At 40.0% G+C, this 20,000-nt stretch overlaps 1 protein-coding gene across 1 annotated transcript in view; it reads left to right on the forward strand.

Moving 5' to 3' along the window:
* Window positions 1–17,578, forward strand: part of CEP85L (centrosomal protein 85 like) — a 106,734-nt gene extending 89,156 nt beyond the window's left edge. Inside the window, exons 8-12 of the mRNA XM_044420176.1 lie at window positions 2,763–2,892; window positions 4,006–4,056; window positions 8,442–8,549; window positions 10,963–11,176; window positions 11,787–17,578. Of these exons, the coding sequence (XP_044276111.1) occupies window positions 2,763–2,892; window positions 4,006–4,056; window positions 8,442–8,549; window positions 10,963–11,176; window positions 11,787–11,947 (664 nt within the window). The 3' untranslated portion in view covers window positions 11,948–17,578. The remainder of the gene's footprint in view (window positions 1–2,762; window positions 2,893–4,005; window positions 4,057–8,441; window positions 8,550–10,962; window positions 11,177–11,786) is intronic.
* Window positions 17,579–20,000: the final 2,422 nt, after the last annotated feature.

Genomic DNA, 20,000 nt, shown 5'->3' on the forward strand with positions numbered 1-20,000 from the left:
ACCTCCTGATGACCTCTCCCAGCGGTTTCATGTAGATGTTGAACAGCAAGGGGGACAAAATGGACCCCTGCGGTACTCCATGGCATAGCTGCCATGGCGCAGAGCCATAGTCCCCCTGCACCACCTTCTGGAACCGGCCATTGAGATAGGAGCGGAACCACTGCAAAGCAGTGCCTCCGACCCCCAATCCCGCTAGCCTATCCAGAAGGATACCATGGTCGATGGTATCGAAAGCCGCTGAGAGGTCCAGAAGAACCTCTGGATGATTGTGCTTCATGGAAAACACTTTGATGAATAAAGAACTTTTTGCAAAGAAAAATTTTTGGATTTGAATGTGCAAAGGGAAGAAACCTAGCTCGTGGCAACAACAAAAGTGGTTGTAGAATGACTACAATATATTTCTAATAGCCTAATTTCTAATGTGGCATTTCAGTTCATGACCCTCTGTTGCTAAAGGTTCATGCCACAAACACTTTGTTCTAATGATGAAAGGTTACGTATTTGAGACAGTTAGCCAAATCACTGAGTGCATTGTTTCCATCTTACATCTGGTACCTCTTGTAATTGTGTGTGTGTGTTATCCACCAGTCTGGCTTTTACTCTCTGAAAGTCTACAAATATTTGAGACACAGTCTTGTTTCTAAATTTAAATAACAATTGTCATTGTCATCATATATATGCTTATTTTTGAAATATGAGGGGAAGCAAAGGTATGATTCTTCACTGCTGCAGAATTTTTATGTCATTGAAGGGCTAGATTAGACCTGTGAATGGCAAGCATTTCTGAGATTTAATTCTAAGGCAACATTTATGTTACGTACACATACATGCCTTTATTTTGTCCTTTTCATAGGAGGGAGAGCTACATGCTATAGTCACTCAGTAGCTGACACATGAACTGTGTTGAACTTTGGTCAGTTAGGAGTGACTTCTTCCATGTTTTTATGATCTCAGACAAACCTGCAAATTTTTGCACTGGAGACAGTAGCCCACGGAATACATTTTAGTAGCCAGTTTGACCAGCTATAATGATGGGGGATGGGCATTTTCATCACCAAGAAAATCCAGTTCTTGCATATTAGTAATAAAAATAACTTTTGGTAAGGTTAGATTAAAATGAAGATTGCCAAAGGTTACAGACTTTAAAGCAGCAATTATCCTTCCCAAAATGAGGAAAAAGAAGCAAACAGGAAAACCTACTTAAGAAGCTTGCATTTACCATCCCTTCAAATAATCTGAGTAGCTAATAATAACAAACCCACTTTTTGGCTGAACTCATAATGTATTTTACAATATAAAGCTGTTCACATAATGTGCCTTTGCAGAGCAAAATAGACATCTGTTTCTCCTCCTTTCTGTCTCCTCATATTCAGGGCTTAATTTGATACTAAGCATGTTAAAATCTGAAACCTTGTAAGTATGTGCAGAGCATCTTTTGCACAAAGGCAAAACAATCAGCATTCTCTCTCTCTCCTCTCCCCTCATTTTTAAAATTCTCAAATGCTCTAATTTCAAATACCTGAAAGTATTAAAGGAAAAAATAAGCATGACCACACTTGAATCTGAGGCTTGTGCTATAACCTTCCATGTGTTTCGAATGCCCAAATGTCAAAAAATCCTACAACTTCCTGTTCTTTGCCAAAGCTGACATAGCAGACATTGGCTGCTATGATGGATGTCTCTCCTTTTATATGCTGTATTCAAGGCTTACTGGTGTCAGATACTGGAAACTGAAACTAGGATCTCAGAACAGAATCTCAGAATGTTTTTGAATTAAATGCTTATCATTGAGTTACCCAAGCAAAACCATCCTGAAATAAAGTTGCCAGACCGTTTTCCCTACCACTACCTGCAATCCTAGGCAACCTAACTTGACAGTAAGTCTCAGGAAATGCAGGGAGTCTTCTCTGTACTGCATTGGGCTACAACAGCCACAGAGAAAGATTAACCTAAGAAGATGAAAAAGCACATTGGCCAGAAAGTTACAAGACTTGTAACTACCACTACCTGCTTTTCACTTGAAGCAGAATAACACATGGTCATTGACATTTGCAGATTTAGTCACAAAAGAAAGGCAAGTACAGCCATCCCAGTTTGCAAAATAAAGCAAGAGGCTTCTGTCAGAAAAACAGTCAAGAGTAGAAAACTGACAAAGCATTTTAATATGCCTGCTGGATTTCCCCCTTCTTTAAAAAACATACCTGACCCTCCCAGAAAGAAGAAACCTGAAAGAATTTAAACTGGCTCCATGTGAACAGTTATTATTAAACATCCACTCACTTGTATTATAAATCCAGTCAGCCACTTGAGTTTGCCTGTCTGTAAATGGTTAAAAGTTTTGATAATTTTCCAATGGTTTCTTGTGATTTGATATCCACAGGTTCATTTTGGCAAATGAAACTAGTATCCCAAATATGTAAAGACTATAACCCCCATTTGCCCATGATGCTAAGTTGGCATTTCATATTACATACACAAACCTTTAGGATTACTTGCATAAGATCTAGTTTGGGCTTGCAGAGGCTTGTCTGTAATGCTGCATTTTGGCTTTGTGTTATGTTTAAGTAGGGCCATTGTGGCAGCCTGAATTATCCACAGAACTTGCAGGGATTAATTTATAAATGGAATCTTGGACTGTTTTGTTTCTGGAGTTATGTCAAAAAGTGCTTTTCTGAACAACACGTACTACACAACATTCGAGTCTTGGGTATTGGTATGATATTTACAGTGTTCTTGTTCGTTTGTGTTTCTGCATTCTGAAATCCAAACTACAGCCTACAACAGAAAGTAGAAAAATGCCTGGAAGATGGTATTCGCCTTCCTATGTTAGACACAAAACAACTTCAGAGTGACAATGAAAGCCTCAAAGAGGAAAATGAAAAAGCCAGCAAGGTCAGTACATCAAATTGTTTAAATATCCCTAGCAAAATCGTTACAACTTTAGGCCACAATGCTGACTGTCTCTGTGTTTATGTCTTAATTATTCACATTCATGTACTCATTTCCACAAAGGTGTCAGAGTGGTAAACATAATGGCATAAAAACATCTGTAAATCCAACAGTGAATACAACAAAATACAAATTAACCAGTAGGAAAGCCATACACTGTTCTGCTTGCTTCAAACCATACCTGACTAAGTCAAACTTCAGGGAAAGCCTTGTAAAAATTGCTGTAGCCGTCCTGAGATATTTATATATAGGACAGCATACAAAAGTTTTAAATAAATAAATGAAGAGATGAGCTTTAAGACAGCAACTGAGCCTCAGTACTGGGGATGGGTGTGGGTGTGGGTGGGGGCTGCCTCATGCCTATTCGTAAAGTGTTCCAGAGAGGAGTCCTACAGCACTGAATACCGTACTGCAAGTGCCACTGTTGTACCCTCAGGAGTGCTGCCTCTGATGATGGCAGAGGTCTGGCAGGGACATAAGCATGAGGCAGTCCCCAAGATAACCTGGTTCCAAGCTGTTTGGAGCTTGCACATGAACAACACCCTGTACTGTGTCAGATTGTTATTTATGTTTAAGTGTTGCCAGCAGCATGAGCTGCTGCAGGGGTAACCAAGGGAAGAGAGGAAAACATATCCACAAATAAATGAGAGGCAGTGGTGAAGAAGAGCACCCATTTTAGTCACGACCCTGCAGACATGCCTTTGCTGTCTGGCAAGTTGCCTGCCCTGATGTCTGCTAGCCAGTTAGCATCTTTGCACTTACTATAATGCCAGCTGATGCCTCATCTGCCCCTGCTGCATTTTCGAACCATTGCTTTTATTTTTACTCATTTGCCTCTCAGCACCACTAGCAGTTGCACCAATGAACCTTCTTACCTGCTTTTCTGCTTTACTGTTTCCAAACCCAGTCCTACAAGATCGTGTTTGTTTGTTTTGTAAAAGTAAGACTCATGAAATAAGACAATTTATTCAATCAAACTGTGGCTGATGAATCAGAAATATGAACATTTTGATACATAAGAAATAGGAATAACATTTTCTGTTCTTTTCTCAACAGGTCATAGACAATCAACAGAATCAGATCGCTGCACTTACTTTAGAAATTCAGGTAATGAAATGTGGTTTTCTGGGATTTAATCTTAGCCTCACAAAGCAAGAAGATGCATCTTCTTTGTTAAAAAATGGACATTTGTGCTTCATAAGCGAGCAAGATTTTAATCTATTATTTTGTATTTTAATTATTGTTTTTATGTTTTATTTGTAATCCACCTTGTGGTTTCTAGGGCTGAAGAAAAGTGCCCTGGATAAATCAATACCATGAGCTGGGGACTAGCATAAGCTCAGCAAGCTGGGGAAGGAAAAAAGCCTCTTAAGAAGTAAAATTGAGGTCCCACCACTGTGACCTAGCCGAATTTCTGTCAGAATGCCTTAGGTCTGTCAGTGAAGGGTGGATAGAATTTCTTGTTTAATGTTGACACCAGAAGGTGTATGTAGCTACCTACAGTACCTTTTAACACTGTGGAAGGGGGGCATGATTACACCTGCTAAAGTAACTCTGTTGGTGCACAATAACAAGCACCATCTATATTGCATGATGGAGTCATGCCACATAGTGGTAAAAGAATAGTACAGCACTGCTAGTGTGTCTGGATTTCCTTCCCCACCATTCATTAACGGGACTGTCAGTGCGCTTGAGCAGTAGTACAAATGGGGCAAGCATGCACAGTATCCAAAAAGACACTAACAGACATATGAAGCAGGAACCTGCATCGCTACAGTAAGCTCTGGTAGGCTGTTGTATTGTGTGAACCAGGTTAGTGTGTAGTGTATGAAGTGTTTCTCACTGGTCAGCAGTTACACATGGAAAATTGTCCTATAGGAGAGCGTGATGAATTAATGAAGATGATGATGATGAAGTGACAGAAATTGATATAGCAATCCAAAACACGCCATGTAAAGACTTGGCGTTCTGTCACCTTAACATGACTTGAGGGCTGGAGTACAACATGTTCTGACTGAAAGTGGGAGGCTCCTTTCAATTATTCCTTGTGATGGCACTCACTACATGATGCAGTGGTTGTAGTCAGCCATTCAAGTATGTGCTTTAAAGCACATGTATGGCAACAGTAAAATAGAGACCAGACCAAACTTTTCTTTCATTGCATTGCTAACATTTTTGGGCCGGTTTGGCTGTAATGAGCCCAACTTAATAAATTCTACTTTATTAATTTGAGAATGAGCTGAGCATTGACTTAGGTCCCGTCTTCTCTGTCCTTTGTGTACAATTTTGGTGATGAGTTAACATATCTTTAAGCTGTAGTTTGATTCCTTGTCACATCCGAAATAAGAAAATATGATTTAATGTCAGATTACTGTTTGTTTGTTACTAACTGCTGTCTCAAACTATAATGTGATCCTAGTTTCTGATCCTATTTAGTAAACTGATATTAAACCATAATTCCCCATTTTAAATGTAACACAAAGCTTAGTTTAGAGAAACCAGAATTGAAGTGCTGAAACTCCCATGCAAATGTATGAGCGTGTGAATTTGGCATTTAGTCCCTGTCTCAGCATAAGCCTGTAAAGAATAAGAGTAGATAAAGAGGTAGAACTTAAATGAGTCTAGGGAAGAGAAAGCAAGGCAAGAAGAGGTCTGGCACAGAGGCAGCAGCCACGGAGATAAGCAGCAGTAGGCGAACAAGCAACACTTGTTCAACAAGGAACTAGAATTCAGAGTAGGCAGCAGACTCTGAGATGGACTTTGCTGGGTAGAGGGAAAAACCCAGGGAAGACCTACAGAGAAGGGGTAAGTTCTGCAAGGAAAAGAAACAGGAACAGATCTGCTTCTAAAAAATCTGCTTTCTTATAGAAGCAGGTCTATTCCTATTTTCCTTTCCTGTTTGTTTTTTCAGAGGGAAGCTGAGACTGTTGAAGTCAGGAGATTCTCATTACTCCCAACTGTGCCTTGTTACGCTGTAGCATTCATGGATGGGGAATAAGCTTTTCCAGTCCAAAGTAATTGTTCTTCTGCTGTCAGGGAATGAGAAGGAATTCGTTTATATGAACAATCAGAACTGTTATTTTTGCCATCTATGAAACTATCAAAAGCCAGCAAGGATTTATGATAAGAACTGAGATGCAAAACTGGTAGCTGGTCCTAGGGTGTGAGGTTTTGCTAAGTTTTTAACAATGGAAGTCTAGACTTGAAAAGAATTCCAACCTACTAGTCATAATTTAATTAACATAAAATTGACACTTAGTAGTGGTGGTACATGATAAAAATAGAAAGTTTGGAACAGAGTGCATTAAACAATAATTTTAGACTGTGCAGTAGAATTCTATTTAAAATTCATTGGTGGTATTTTTCAGTTAATTTCAACCTCTTTCTAAAATAAAATCTGAACAGATGGATAGATCTTCCTTTTCTGAATCCAGCAGTGCTTGTCTTCAGAGATGATTGATACATATTAGGCATGTATCTATTCCTTTGGGCAGGGAGGAAGTTGAACCCAAATAAAATCAAGGCTGTTACTAGGGAGACATACTGGGGGAGGAGGTCCAAAGCCCTAACACCCTTTCATTCACAATGCATCAACATAATGATGTCCTTAGAATCATCCTGAATCTCTAGAGCAGTGGTGGCGAACTTATGGCACACGTGCCACAGCGGGCATGCAGAGCCCTCTCTGTCGGCATGTGAGCCAAGTTGCCCCAGCATCGCCCCAGCAGCCGAGCATCGGATAACAGGGCACATAGGGGCCATGCACATGCTCGGAGAGGGGTAGCGGCACCAGGCAATGGCATCACAAGCTGTGACTCATTAGCCGCGACTCAGCCAAGCTTTTGCATGGCCGGTCAGTGCACTGCCAAGGATAGATAGATAGATATATTTGCTTGGACTGGCTGTGAGTTGTTTTTTTTTTTTTTTCAAAACTAAAACCTCAGTTTTCAGGTTTTATTGTAGTGTTGGCACTCTGCAATAAACCAGTGGGTTTTGGATAGCAGTTTGGGTACTTGGTCTCTAAAAGGTTTACCATCACTGGGTTAGGGTTAGAAAAACGAGGTGTCCTGGCATGATTTTGATGGTTGGAATGTGTTTAGAATGGGCAGAAATGTTGAGCTGTGCAGAAACAGCTACTCAAGGAAGGCTTTTTCAAAATCCCTCTCTTTTCAGTGGAATTTTATCCCTGTATTAGGGTTAGGGGTGTGCACCAGGGTAGGGTTAGGGTTAGAAAAACAAGGTATCCTGGCATGATTTTGATGGCTAGAATGTGTTTAGAATGGGCAGAAATGATGAGCTGTGCATGTTGAATGTTGAATTTGAATGGGTGACCCCGGTTCTTGATTCTTATAGTACAAGAACAAACTCTACCTTGTCCCATCTCAGCAACCTAAGTTTTCTAAGCAAAGGCCCTGTGCATCAGCTAGATCAAAAGCAAGAAACTTGTGGCCTTCCAGATGCTTGTCCTGCACCTCGCATTATCCCTCACAATTATCTATAACGGATAGGAGATAAACATCTGGAGGACCACTCCATTGCTTAAATACTGTAGAGAAAACTCCATCAGATGTTCAGATTGCATTCCCATGAACAGGATTATTAGAATCAGAAGACTGTCAAAATCTTCATTCTGGGAATATTAAAATCTGTAGCTTCCTTTTCCCTCTGAGCAAATATTAAACAAATTGGTCTTCAGCGATTATGCTTGCCATGATGAGCAAATCACCACCCTGCAGTGACTTGCAATAACCCTTCCTTACAACTTTGAAGTTGCAGAGGTGGGCAGGAATCATCCCAGCAGTTTTGCAGCTGCCATCATGCCTTCTTCATCTGTAAGATCAAGAGGAAATTGGTGCATGGTTTAGCACCTGTGTGGCCAAGGCCTTGGAGTGCCTTGGCCAAATCAGCAAGAACCTGACCCTCTCCTGCTCCAGGGGCCTCTTGGCTGCTGTGAAGAACATGTTCCTACCCTCACTTTTCTGGAGAAAAGAGCTAGGAGCATGGCATCTGCCATTGCTACTGAGCAGTGCTAAATTTGCCCTACAAGAGAAACATGGATGTTGTGCAGAAAAGAGCAAGTGCTTTGCTGACAGTGGCTTTTCATCCCACTGCCAAACTATGGCTCCAGCCTGGGGGGCAGCACTTCCTCAGTTGTTCCCCCAGTAGAGTCCCTTCACTGAGCATAGGCTGAAGCCAAAATGCTCACTACCTGCCTTTTCTACAGGAAGAACTTGATGAGACTTCCTCTGCAGTTGAACAGAAGTACGTGCCTCCATCAAGCCAGCAGTAGGGAACACCTTAGCACCCACTATGTGTTGGGTTGACTCAGAGACACCTGCTTAGCTCCAGAAACTGGTAGCCAGAACAGCATGCAGAAAGGTGACAAAAACAAGTGTGTATCACAGATAACAGTGCAGGCAGCATTTGACATATCAGGCCTTCTAGTCCCACATTTGTTAAGACAAAGTTTCTTCTTTCTCTCTGACCCTCAGTCTATGCAAGATCAATTTTTGCAAGGAAAACTGACAATTCAAAAACAGAAAAATGAACTTGAAGAAAAGGATAAAAGTATACAGCAGTTACAGAAGACTCTGCTTGAAGTAAGTTTTTGAGATCGCTTACTCTGAACCAAATTCAACCAACTGCCTACATTCTGTTTCTTGTTTTTTATACATCACAAAATGCGATAGGAAGAAATGAAATATAATTTCAAGACATGGGAAGGAGAAGTAATGCTTCCCCTAAGAAACACTGGACCTGATCCAGAGTTCTTTACAGCACAATATAAGTGGGTATGGTATATGTAGCATAGGATCCTGAATATAGGGGCTTATGGTTCATGTAGCAACAGGAGGGTTTTGCACATACAGGTTAGGATCTAAAGAACCACACTGCGAGTGTTGGTTGTTGAAAGAGATTTATTTATTATTTTATTTATTTATTTAGCACACCTATATGCCGCCCCAGTCGCCGGAGCCTCGGGGCGGCTTACAAACATAAATAAATACATAGCATTAATACCATTATATAAAATCGGAAACATCCTGGCCAAAATTGTTAAAATCAGTAAATAAAATCAACAATTAAAATGAAGTGTAAATAAAAATGCCTTGGCCTGGTGCCGAAAAGCAAATAACGACGGCGCCAGGTGGACCTCTCTGGGGAGCGCATTCCATAGGCTGGGCGCCACCGCAGAGAAAGCCCTCCTCCAAGTACTCACCCTTCTAATGTCCTTCACGGAGGGCTCCCGGAGAAGGGCCTCTGCTGCCGATCTCAAGGGGTGGAAGGGCACGTATGGACGTAAGCGCTCCTTCAGGTAACCAGGTCCCAAGCCGTTAAGGGCTTTATAGGTGATAACCAACACCTTGAATTGGACCCAGACTTCCATGGGGAGCCAGTGAAGCTGACGGAGGACAGGAGTCATGCGAGCCCAACGCCCCGTCCCCGTCAGCAACCTGGCAGCTCTGCTTTGCACCAATTGAAGTATCAGGACCATCTTCAAGGGTAGCCCCACATAGAGCGCATTACAGAAGTCTAGTCGGGAAGACACCAACACGTGTGTCACTGTTGCCAGGCAGTCATTCTCCAGGTAGGGACGCAGCTGATGAATCAGCCGAAGCTGAATGCTGACTCACACAAGTGAGTCTATACCGCTTACACGTGTGGTCTATACCACTTACACAGTAGAGATTTAGCACTTTCCAGAGGAAGCCCTGATGCATTTGGAAACACTTTTTTTTACAGGGACAGGTCAGCAGATTTCCCTTATGCATACTCTGCTGGCCTGGCCTGCTCCAGAAACAAGCCTTGTCACTTGTTTCCAGTTGCCCTGGAAATGCTAACTCTTACTTCCATAAGTATTGGGGCCCACATGCAGAAGGGAATTAGCAAGTGTAGGAGATCAGCGGAGGTGTAAGCACCCCACTGAATTCTGCTCTCTGTTTCCCAAGCTGCAGGCCTTTGCCTCTGGACTTAGAGGACAATTTGCTTTTCCCACTGAGGGGGCATGGGGGATAAGAACAATTTATGACATAGCATTCTGTGAGTTTTGGGGGTCAGGGGAAGTATTTTCTGCTCAGAGGGAAAAATGAATCCTTCTGGGTTGCCCTAATCTTTGACTGTTTCCAAATAGCTCTGTGGCTCTTAGCCACTGACCTAAATCGTCAAATTGGATGTGCATTGTATCAAATCATCATATGCACAAATAATGCTTGCAAGATCTGGGAGACTAGTTTAGTAAGTGATGATACATTATGTCTTGATTGTTGGAATGCATAATCATTCCTTACCATTAACTTATGGATGAGCCGGTGGTACTGGTTGACATGTTCAGACATGTGTGAGGCTCTGTCCTTACTCCACAAGTCATAGTTTTTGTGGAGTGGAGCTGAATTGTAATAAGCTAATAAGTATAATTTGTTGTGTATTGGATTGCATGCAATCCAATGGCTGCTAGACCTTGTGGCTATATGCTGCTTCCAGTATCAGAGGCCTGTGTGCACCATTTGCTCGGGAGCATGGGTGGGAGGGGGCTGTTGCCCTCACATTCTGCTTGTGACTTCCCAGTGGGCAGCTGTTGGCCACTGTGTGAACCAAATGCTGGACTGGAAGGACCCTTGGCCTGATCCAGCATGGCTCTTCATATGTTTGAGCCATCTTCTACATTAATTAAGCTAGGTTTAATATAGCATAATGTGAACAGGATTTGTTGGAGTAAAGCAACGTCCACCATGTCTGGCCCTCTTTTTCCAGTAGTTATTTTTTCCAGTAGTTGTCTGTCAGACCCCTCTGGAAGCTCACAAGCAGGAAATGCTGCCCATGCCATCCTTTCTTCTTTTGCTCTAGCAACCCTAGTACTTGGAAGTATACTGCCTTAGAACATGCTTTCCCTTGGAACTTAGGCTGGGGCTAGTTGCTTTTGTATGCCTATTCTTTATTGCAGCATTCCTTACAAATAAAACACGTGAATAAAATGTGGCATTTTGTCTTTCTTTTCCTCCCTCTTGAATGAAGAACCAAAGACTCATGGAAGAAAATGCATCTCTGAGGGAACAGGTTCATCAAATGGAACAGTCCAGACAGCCAGTGGCTGAAAAACTGCCCATTGCTGATCAGTTATTCAAGGAAATGTCTCATTGTTTGTTTGACTTGAAAGCACTTTGCAGTATTCTTACCCATAGAGCTCAGGGCAAGGAGCCTAACCTATCCTTACTGCTGGGAATCAGATGTAAGTAGTGTGACTAAAGAGAAATCCTGTATTTTTTGACATTGAGAAGATGCCCTGTTTAAGTAAAATCTGAGGGGGTGAAGGAGAGGCAGTAGACTGACGAATTTTCTAGTTACCATGTGAAAAAATAATTTAGTGTTTTTTTTTTTGTTTTGGCATTTAGCAACTTCAGTATTATTTCTAATTGCCGTTTATCTATGCAAGATCAGACTTCGCTTTAACAAGCAGAACAGAAGAAAATGGCAGCATAGAAATGATTTTAGATACGCAGGCAGACAGAAAGAAAATGCAGACAGTAGAAAACATAGAAGAATTGTGAGACTTTTCCATGCACCTAAAATCTACAGGGAAGTATGGCAACATGCATCTTGCATGAACTTCTTTCCTGTTCTTTTTTCTAACTAGTTAGTCTCTGGCTGGAAGGAGCAGAAGCATCATATTGTGACTGTAAATAGAATAAACAATTCTGCAAAAGTAGGGTAGAACTCACAGTCCCTCTTATTCCAAATATTTAAAAAAGATCAGGTTCATGCATTATGTTGGATGAAGATCTGCATTAATGCTGATGTGATGATTCCATTCACTATTGTACACTTTTTGTTCCTCACAGCGATGAACAGCTCGTCTGAGGATGAGTACTACCACAGCACAGAAACTCTCTCAAAGAAACTCTCAGAGGTGTGTCAGTTGCGAACAGATATCGATGAATTGAGGACTATAATATCAGACTGCTATGCTCAGGACATGGGAGAAAATTGCATTACACAGTGATAAAAGGTTTGGCCTCACAGCAACAATAACCAAGTTATTAAATGCTGCTCTGGTTTTAGTTCCTTGTGTTTCTGTTAAGGAGCCATACTGGAAGACACACTCCATGTCCCAGTCAGAGGGGTTCAAACATTTGTTCACATTTTATGCTGGTGAAGCAGTCATCCATTGAAAATAACAGTACGTTCTGCAAGAGAAATCCGATTCCTTCAAGACTACTGAATGTAGATCAAAGCTGTGAAGAATGTGTTTCTATTGAAAATGTTGGACTTTCTGTTGTGGCCCATAAAAAAACCAAAACCTATCCATATTGTCTCCTAGAGTTAAAATGTAAGTATTGGGAGAAGCACCATAGTTACTGTCATATCATTTTTCCCCCTTCAGCAAAATCAGTGTTGCTAATTTTACTGGAGAAAATGATTGAAGTGCCTGGCCATCTGGGGGCATTGAAACTATGGATAGTGATCTGAAGGCTTATAAAGACTTGATTGTAGGCAGGCACGGAAACACCTGACTTACGGTTGGCCTTCTCAGTTAGCCAAGGGTTGTTTTATTCAGTACTTAAAGGTCACCAGTGTTCTTTGACAAAACAGAAAATAAGCTTCCACATTTCAGAGAATGCATAAGGGGTTCATATTGAGAATTTAGCCATAATCTTGTTGGCCTCTTTTGCACTGTATTAACTTGAAAATGTTGGTTTCTGTAAAATTAGTTTGTGGCCTTAATGGATTAAGGCTAGAAAGCATTTTTAAAGCCACTAAAATGAGGGACGATGTGATATTTTGGTAATTAGTACCTATTGTACATTTCAAATCTGTTCAGGGTTTGACTCCAACACCCTAGAAGATTAAAAGCCAAGAAGAAACAGGTTTTCTTCCTGAGGTTTGAAAGCAGCAGATAACACTAGGAGTGCATTAGAATGGGGCGCTTTAACTGGGAAGTATAAGCCAAATGCACTTAAACTTTCTCTGTGGTCGTCCCTGCTCAGCGCAGTAGAGTTGGGCACAGAGGGATGCAGGTGGCACGCAGAGGCTTCCCAGCCCCTCCCTGGTTGCTGTTTCAGAATGCTTAAATTGGGTTATGCCACACATAATCCAGACTAGAGTTCTGCTGCTTTTAACACAAATTTGTTTCTGCCAAGCCTGTTGACTCTGTATTCTGACAATCAGTTTCATAAAGAAATGGAACACTTCCTTTTAAAAAAGAAGTGGAGCGGGGGAGAGAAAGAATAAAGTGCATTTTGCTCATTGGCAATTGTAGCTGGTCATAATGTGCAGAAAATTTTGGACTCATGTTGCCAACAGTTGTTGCTTGAACTGAGCAACAGTTTGTATTGAATGAGTTGCCATTTTCAGTTTTTTAATGTTACTATCTCTCCTTCAGGCATTTTTAAAAGAAGAGTAATTTTATATTGATTTCCTGCTTTCATTTTATGCAAGTTACATTTAGGTTTCATTTGTATATGATTGTACTAATGTAAACAAAAACAAGAAGTCTGGTCATTTTTTTCAAAGATAGATTTATTTAAATAGGCATTTCTTGTTATACTGTCCTGGCTTCGATCTGTGGGAATTTATTTTACTGTTTATCTTAACTACTGCTTAGAGTTATCAAATGCATATCTGTAAGCATTGAATTGAAGCAACTTTGTAAACATGCTCAGTCCTCTATCCTTACCCTGTTAGGATGTGTAATGTCCCAAGCCCAGTTACCAAGATGTAAATCTAACTGAATGATACTTAGAATCAGATGCTTAAGTATGGCTCCAGATGCAGCTGAGTTTTTGATCAGCCAGTAGTTTTAGTCTATTTACTTTCATGGCAAAAAGCAGCTGAAAGGGAGAGAAACTTCCTCAGTATATTAGACAGTTGAGAAAGAAGACTTTCATGTTACGGTTTAAAACATGCTGACCTATTATATGTTCCGTTTGATCCTGTGGTAACATTATCTTTATGATATCTTTGCCAATAATTTGATCTTTCAGCTTTATTCTTGAACAAAGAAACAACTATTTTTTGAAAACGGTAGTTTTTGGACAATGAAATGACAAGAAATTTCATTTTTACATTGGTTGCAAGAGAAGAATTTTAGGGCACAACCCTATGCATGTTTAGGGCAGAAAAAGGACTGAGAAATGCTTGCGGTTGTAGGCCTTTTTCTGTCTAAATGTTCATAGGATTGCATTCTTAGTTGATTAGTTAGCCAGGGTAAGTTTCAGATTGTTCAGGTCATTTTCTTTCTTGGCTCATTAACTTCTTCATTTGTCAAAGATAATCTAGTTAAGGTTTAGAACAGTGAAGTTATCCAAAGCCTCAAAAGTAAGGTTTTGCCAAAGCTTGGACAATTAAAATTTTAGGGACAAAGGGTTCTGGTGAGGTTGTAGGAACAGAATGTTCTTAATTGTCCCTTCTCTGTATTTTGACACACTGTTCACATGTGTTGCTTTCCTTAAGTTGTAGCTTTGGTGTCATTTCTATACACGAGATTCCTCCTGAGACAGCCGAATATTCCAGGCTCACATAAGCAATATGATAATATCACCAGTCATCAAATTTGGCAACATTATCACCTTATTTTGTAGAGTCAACTGCAAGTTTGCATAATTGGGAAAGTTATCTGGGGAGGGTACAGTATTTTTGTGAAACAATCTTCCTGGCACTGAATATGTTACGAGCCTTACTCTGGATTCTTTACTCTCACCTCCCGCCCACCCCCGCATGCCTTCATGTTTTTTTCTTTTAGTAAAAACCTTCCCACTCTAGAAGTTTCTGATTGATTTAATTTTACCATTTAACTGTACTTTTTCAAAAAGTTAAGTGGCAATCCTTTAAACTTGGCATTTTGTTTTACAAATCTGAGCCAGAAAGGAAGCCTCCAACATTACTGTAGGGGACTTACTACTTTACTTACTTCATTATTATGGGAATAATGGAGTCAATTCCCTATGTAATAGAATTCATTGCTCTGTATAATAGGTAGTTGCCCACCTTAATGTGTATATATATTCTTTCAAATGCACACGTAAAAGCTAAACTCAGTTGAGAAATTTTCTAAGAACAAACCCGGTGTTCTACAGCACGTTTGGAGCCACCCTTCCCAGCATGGCAGTGAAACTGTCTGGAGGATGCTGCATGCCCACAGTCCACAGCCCCCAGTGGCTGCAGCTTTGGGGGTAGAGAAAAGAGATCAATGTGGGCACTGATTGTGCATTCCCATTTACATGGAGAACACATACATATGCAAATTTGTATGCAAATTGGACATCTTTATACTATGACGAAGCATGCGTAGTGTACAAGAGTGTGATCTTGTTACTACCCCCTTCCACATTCACCAAACACACATGGGGCAGGGATTGTCCTGAAAATGTCTTTTGCATTTCTTTGACCTACCCACCAAATAGATGGTCAGCCAGTGACTTCTTCAAAGTACTGGGGGCCGTATTCAGTGGCCATCTCATCCAAATAGTTAATATTCCAAGAGCTCCAAGCACCAACCACCTGTTTGCAGCTACCCAGAACAGTCCTGGAAGCAAGGGAGGCCCTGAGATTAGGGGAACCGCAACTGTAGCCACTTGTATGTATTATTTTGCCATTTTGGAAAGGGATTTGCATTTGGAAGGAGGCTTCTGCTTATTCTGACTGGTTTTATCTGCCTCTTCCAAGTCACCTTGGTGAAGAATGTGCTAGCCCAAGGCAGAAAAGACAAGGTGAAAAGTTAATGAGCCATACAGAGACAGTATTATTTAAACAGGGTGAACTTCTTAAAACAAGACCTGCTAAGTAGTTAAAGTGCTTAAAAGTTTACAATGGCCTTCCAGTGGTTTAACTTTACGTAATATGTGCATGAGTATTTTCAGCTTTTATGTGTGGGTCTTGGTTTCCTACAACACATTTAATGAGAAGTGGTTAACTAATACTAGCTTTTAAGATAAGTGGTTAACAATGGCATTACTTAGTAGACTGATTTAGTCATGACAACCTTTTGCCACAGATATGAGAGACAATCTCAACTGAAAAAATAGTGATAATCAAAGGAATTGGCATAGTTCTGTTCACAAAATGAATAAATTAGTTTAAGTAATGTTCATATTTCAGATTGTATTTCTGTAATTATGTACATGGAGTTTTATGGTAACTACTGTAACTCAAGAATGTATCTCAGAAAGGAGCTTGAAAAGTTGTTTTTGGATATGACTGATGCTATTATTTATCTACCATATAAAATGTATAATGTTGTAAATGGGTGTGGTTCAAGTTAGTTGTGCATACTTGATCCTACATCCCAGCTGGGCAGCTTGGCTGCTGTCATGCACACACCAATTTGGAAGTTAGCCCTAATAGCAAGCCACAAATCAATAAGACTTCCTAGTTAAATGTGTTTAAGGTTGAGTATTAAACCTTCAGCTTTAGGTATGTAGGTTTAGAAGCACAGTATATTTATATTTTTAAAAGGTTGACACAATTACCTACCTTGGCTAGAGAATTTTGTTGTTGTGTGTTTCTTACCAACTAACTTTATGACCCAAAGTCATTCTTCTCTCTTTCATCAACATATATTTTCATTTTTTTTCTGGGAGAAATGGAAATGGGTTATTTCCTGCCAGATTCCAGAACAAGAGAAAGAGAGGAAGGCAAGCTTAGTATATATTCGTACTTGCCTGAAACCTATGCCAGAGTTAAGTTCATTCAGTTTCAGAAAACCAGCTTTTTCATTCAGTATCCATCTATAAATTGGCCTATATATTTAATGATAGCAGTTTCCATGGGATAGATTTAACACAATATTCTGAATTTTGATGCCATTTTATTTAAAATTGAAAGGAAGGTTTGGAAAAAGTTATGGAACATTAAACATACTTGACAAACCACTCAATTACATCAGTAACTCATTAGCATTCTTAATCCCACTTCTGTGTACCTCTGTGCCTTTTATTTTTGCTCATGGCTTAAGTAATAACAATCCCTTATTTGTAAAAGCCATAATAGTGTGAAGTCAATGCACTTTGTTTCCTCTGCTTAGTGATGTTTTTAGCTTGTAGGCTTGTAAAAAAACAACTTTCATAAATAAAAGTATTTTTAAAAGCTGTAGGTCAACTCTTGAAGGGCAGTCTGGCCTTTTTTGACCAGCTTTTCTGTATATGGAGAACTTGCAGGAATATTCAGTCAGAATGTATAAATTGTGTACATACTGGGTATAGTATATCATTGATAATCAGTGGCAAAGGCAAGGAGAAAAGGGGGCTATTTTTAAAAGCACAGTGGATGTGTACTGGATCAGTCTCCTAAGACTGGTGGTTTTTCAACATTGGGTTCAATTTTTGAACCACTCAGAATACCTCATGTGTACATAGAGTTGTCATGACTTAATCGAAATGCATTCAGTGTTGTTATTTCTTAATTTTAATTTTTAAAGAGCCACTGGTTGGCTCATGTCTTCAGGCCTGTCATTCTTGCCTCTTTTTGTATCTTTTTTTTTAAAGTAGCGTTTACAGCTAGAATTTTGAATGCCAAAGTTCTATTTATTAAATGATGAAAGTTTTCATTGTTAATTACTAGTATTTTTCCACTCTGTTTGTTTGATGTTTGGATTTGTATCTACAGAACAAAAATAAATTTTGTTACAAAATCAAGACATTTTCTTTGTGGTTCCTAGTTTAAAAAATTGGTTATTGTGTTAAATGTTATGCAAGTTGTGGGATGCACATCGTTCTCCAAAAGCAGAAAGACTGTAGGCCCTACAGTATCAGGGAAGAAAAATGAAGGTTAGAAGACAAATAAAATGATGCCTGACTGAGCATCCCATATCCATATGAAGTTACTCTGTCTATTGAATGAATGGACAAATGAGTTCACCACAGCAGATCTTGATCAGGGAATCAGAGCAATTCATGCTGCCTTTGTCCCATCACACAGTGCTGTGGTTGGTGGCTTTATAGCAGAATGTTTTGGAGCACTGGCAAGTAGACAGTTGCCTGTGTTTTGAGTCTAATTCTCTAATTCATAAAACAGAGTTCCCAATTTTTTCTATTGAAAGAGGGAAAGATGGTGTTGAAACGACCAACAGTTTCCTTTGTGTGTGAACATTTAACTTCTCTGTATCACTTTTCAGGGTTGAATTAAATGTTTTATGCTTACTTTACATATTCCTCCAACATATTGGACAGGTATGTTTCTCACTCAGCAGATCCGTTTGCACAACATGAAGGCCCCACAAGCAAAGCACATGTGATTATTTTGAATATGCAAGCCCTTCTTAGGGGGTTTTGTGATGTGCACACCTGGCAAGTATGGGTTATACAACCCCTGCATAATCCACAATCAGCAAGTTCACATAGCTCAACCCCAAGTGGGTGTTGGAGATGCAGTTTGGTACCCATGGGCTCAATGACTTTTCTTTGGTTGAATAACGTGCAATGAGCCTTGGTGTGTCATCTGAGCCCAATCATTCTGTTTCTGTCTGTCAGTTATACTTCTCTAGCCACCAAGTAGTATCTTTTCCAGAATTATCAAAAACAAGGGTTCAGTAATGAAAAGAATCAGCACAACACTTTCCTAAAACCTCAGAGTCATTACAGTTAGACATTAAGAGATGCTGTAGAGGCCACAATAATTATTTGCAGTAGAAAGAATGTCTCAAAGTTATACTGCAGTGCATCTGGAGTACACACAGAGATGAGTGTGTCTTGTCCTGAAGTGTGACCATATTGAACAGTATTTTCTGTGAGCTCCATATCTTACACCACAAGCATTTTTCACCTGGCTGTTTTAATGGTTCACATGGTCATTTTTGAAATGGAGTATTTAACAGGAGTTGGCTTTCTTTTTCCCTTTCACAGTCAAGTGGGCTTGTGAAGGTAATTTCCCAAAGTATACTGAAAATAACTAGACTGTCCCACTGCAAAACCTCCATCTTCTGTCACTAAATATGGTAGAAAGTTCGAAACAGAAGCCAGACACTTCAAAAGAGAAATGATTCCCCAGGGATTGTTCATAGAAGTTTCTGAGTCTGAACTGAAATTTGAATCCTTTTAAAGGTTTACCACAGAAGAATGTGCATCTACAAGGGGACACTTTTGCAGTGCACTAGCCTGTTTTCCGGTGCATTAATTGTATGAAGTGGCAAAGCATGTAGAAAGGGACTCGAGGGCCATATGTCTGTAGCCATCCCTTCTGACTTGACCTTTCCATCCATACATGAAGCAGGATATCTGAGCCTTCTTGTGTGAAGGCTTCCCTTTCATAAAAATCATGCTTTTTGGGAAGCTTCTTAGCAAAGCTAAGGATGAAAAAAAAATAAAAATGTGATTAGCTGAAGGTTTTGTAGTCCTTCAGCTAATCAAGTCTCAGCTAAGAGCATTCTGGGCAAACGAGAAATGTGAAGAAATACAATAGACTGAATCTTGACTGTTGTGAACCCAGTCTTGAAAAGCATGATTAAAGCAGTGTAAAAATGTGACAATATGCTACTAGTGTAGTAAAACCAAACCTGCAGTATTTCTTACTAGCTAGATGCCCCATGGTACCATAAATAGGCAAGAAGAATGGGAAAGAACTGGCAAAACACAAAGGTTAAAGCTGGTGTAGAGTCAAGCTCTTCATATTTCAAAAGTAGCTTGCCTGTTTTTTAAAATGCAAGGAGTATCTCCTGGGGTGATAATGTTCAAGATGCCACAGCTGGGGAAATAGGGAAATTAACCCTTTTAACAGCTGCTGCGTCCCAGATAGAAATTGCTGTCCTAAAGGTGTTAATTTGGCTGAGAATAAAACTCTCATTGACCACACCAGGGCATTTCCTATCCATTCAGATAGCTACTTCAAATAAGCAATTTTCATCAGGACTGCAGCAAAATAGAAAAGACTTAAACTGTTCCTCCATAGCTTCTGCTATTCTGATTATTATCAGCCTTCCCAGCAGCTGTTATCTGCTCTTTTTAAAATGAGCACATGAAATAAGACTCTCATAACATCGCCTCTGCTTTGGCCCTAAAAGGCTGAGCTGTGAGCACCAAGGTTCAAATATTGTCACAATTATGAACTCAGTTGAGTCACAGCAG

This window comes from Varanus komodoensis, unplaced genomic scaffold (genome assembly GCF_004798865.1).
Source record: "Varanus komodoensis strain SLA01 unplaced genomic scaffold, ASM479886v1 scaffold1, whole genome shotgun sequence".
Taxonomy (NCBI): Eukaryota; Metazoa; Chordata; class Lepidosauria; order Squamata; family Varanidae; genus Varanus; species Varanus komodoensis.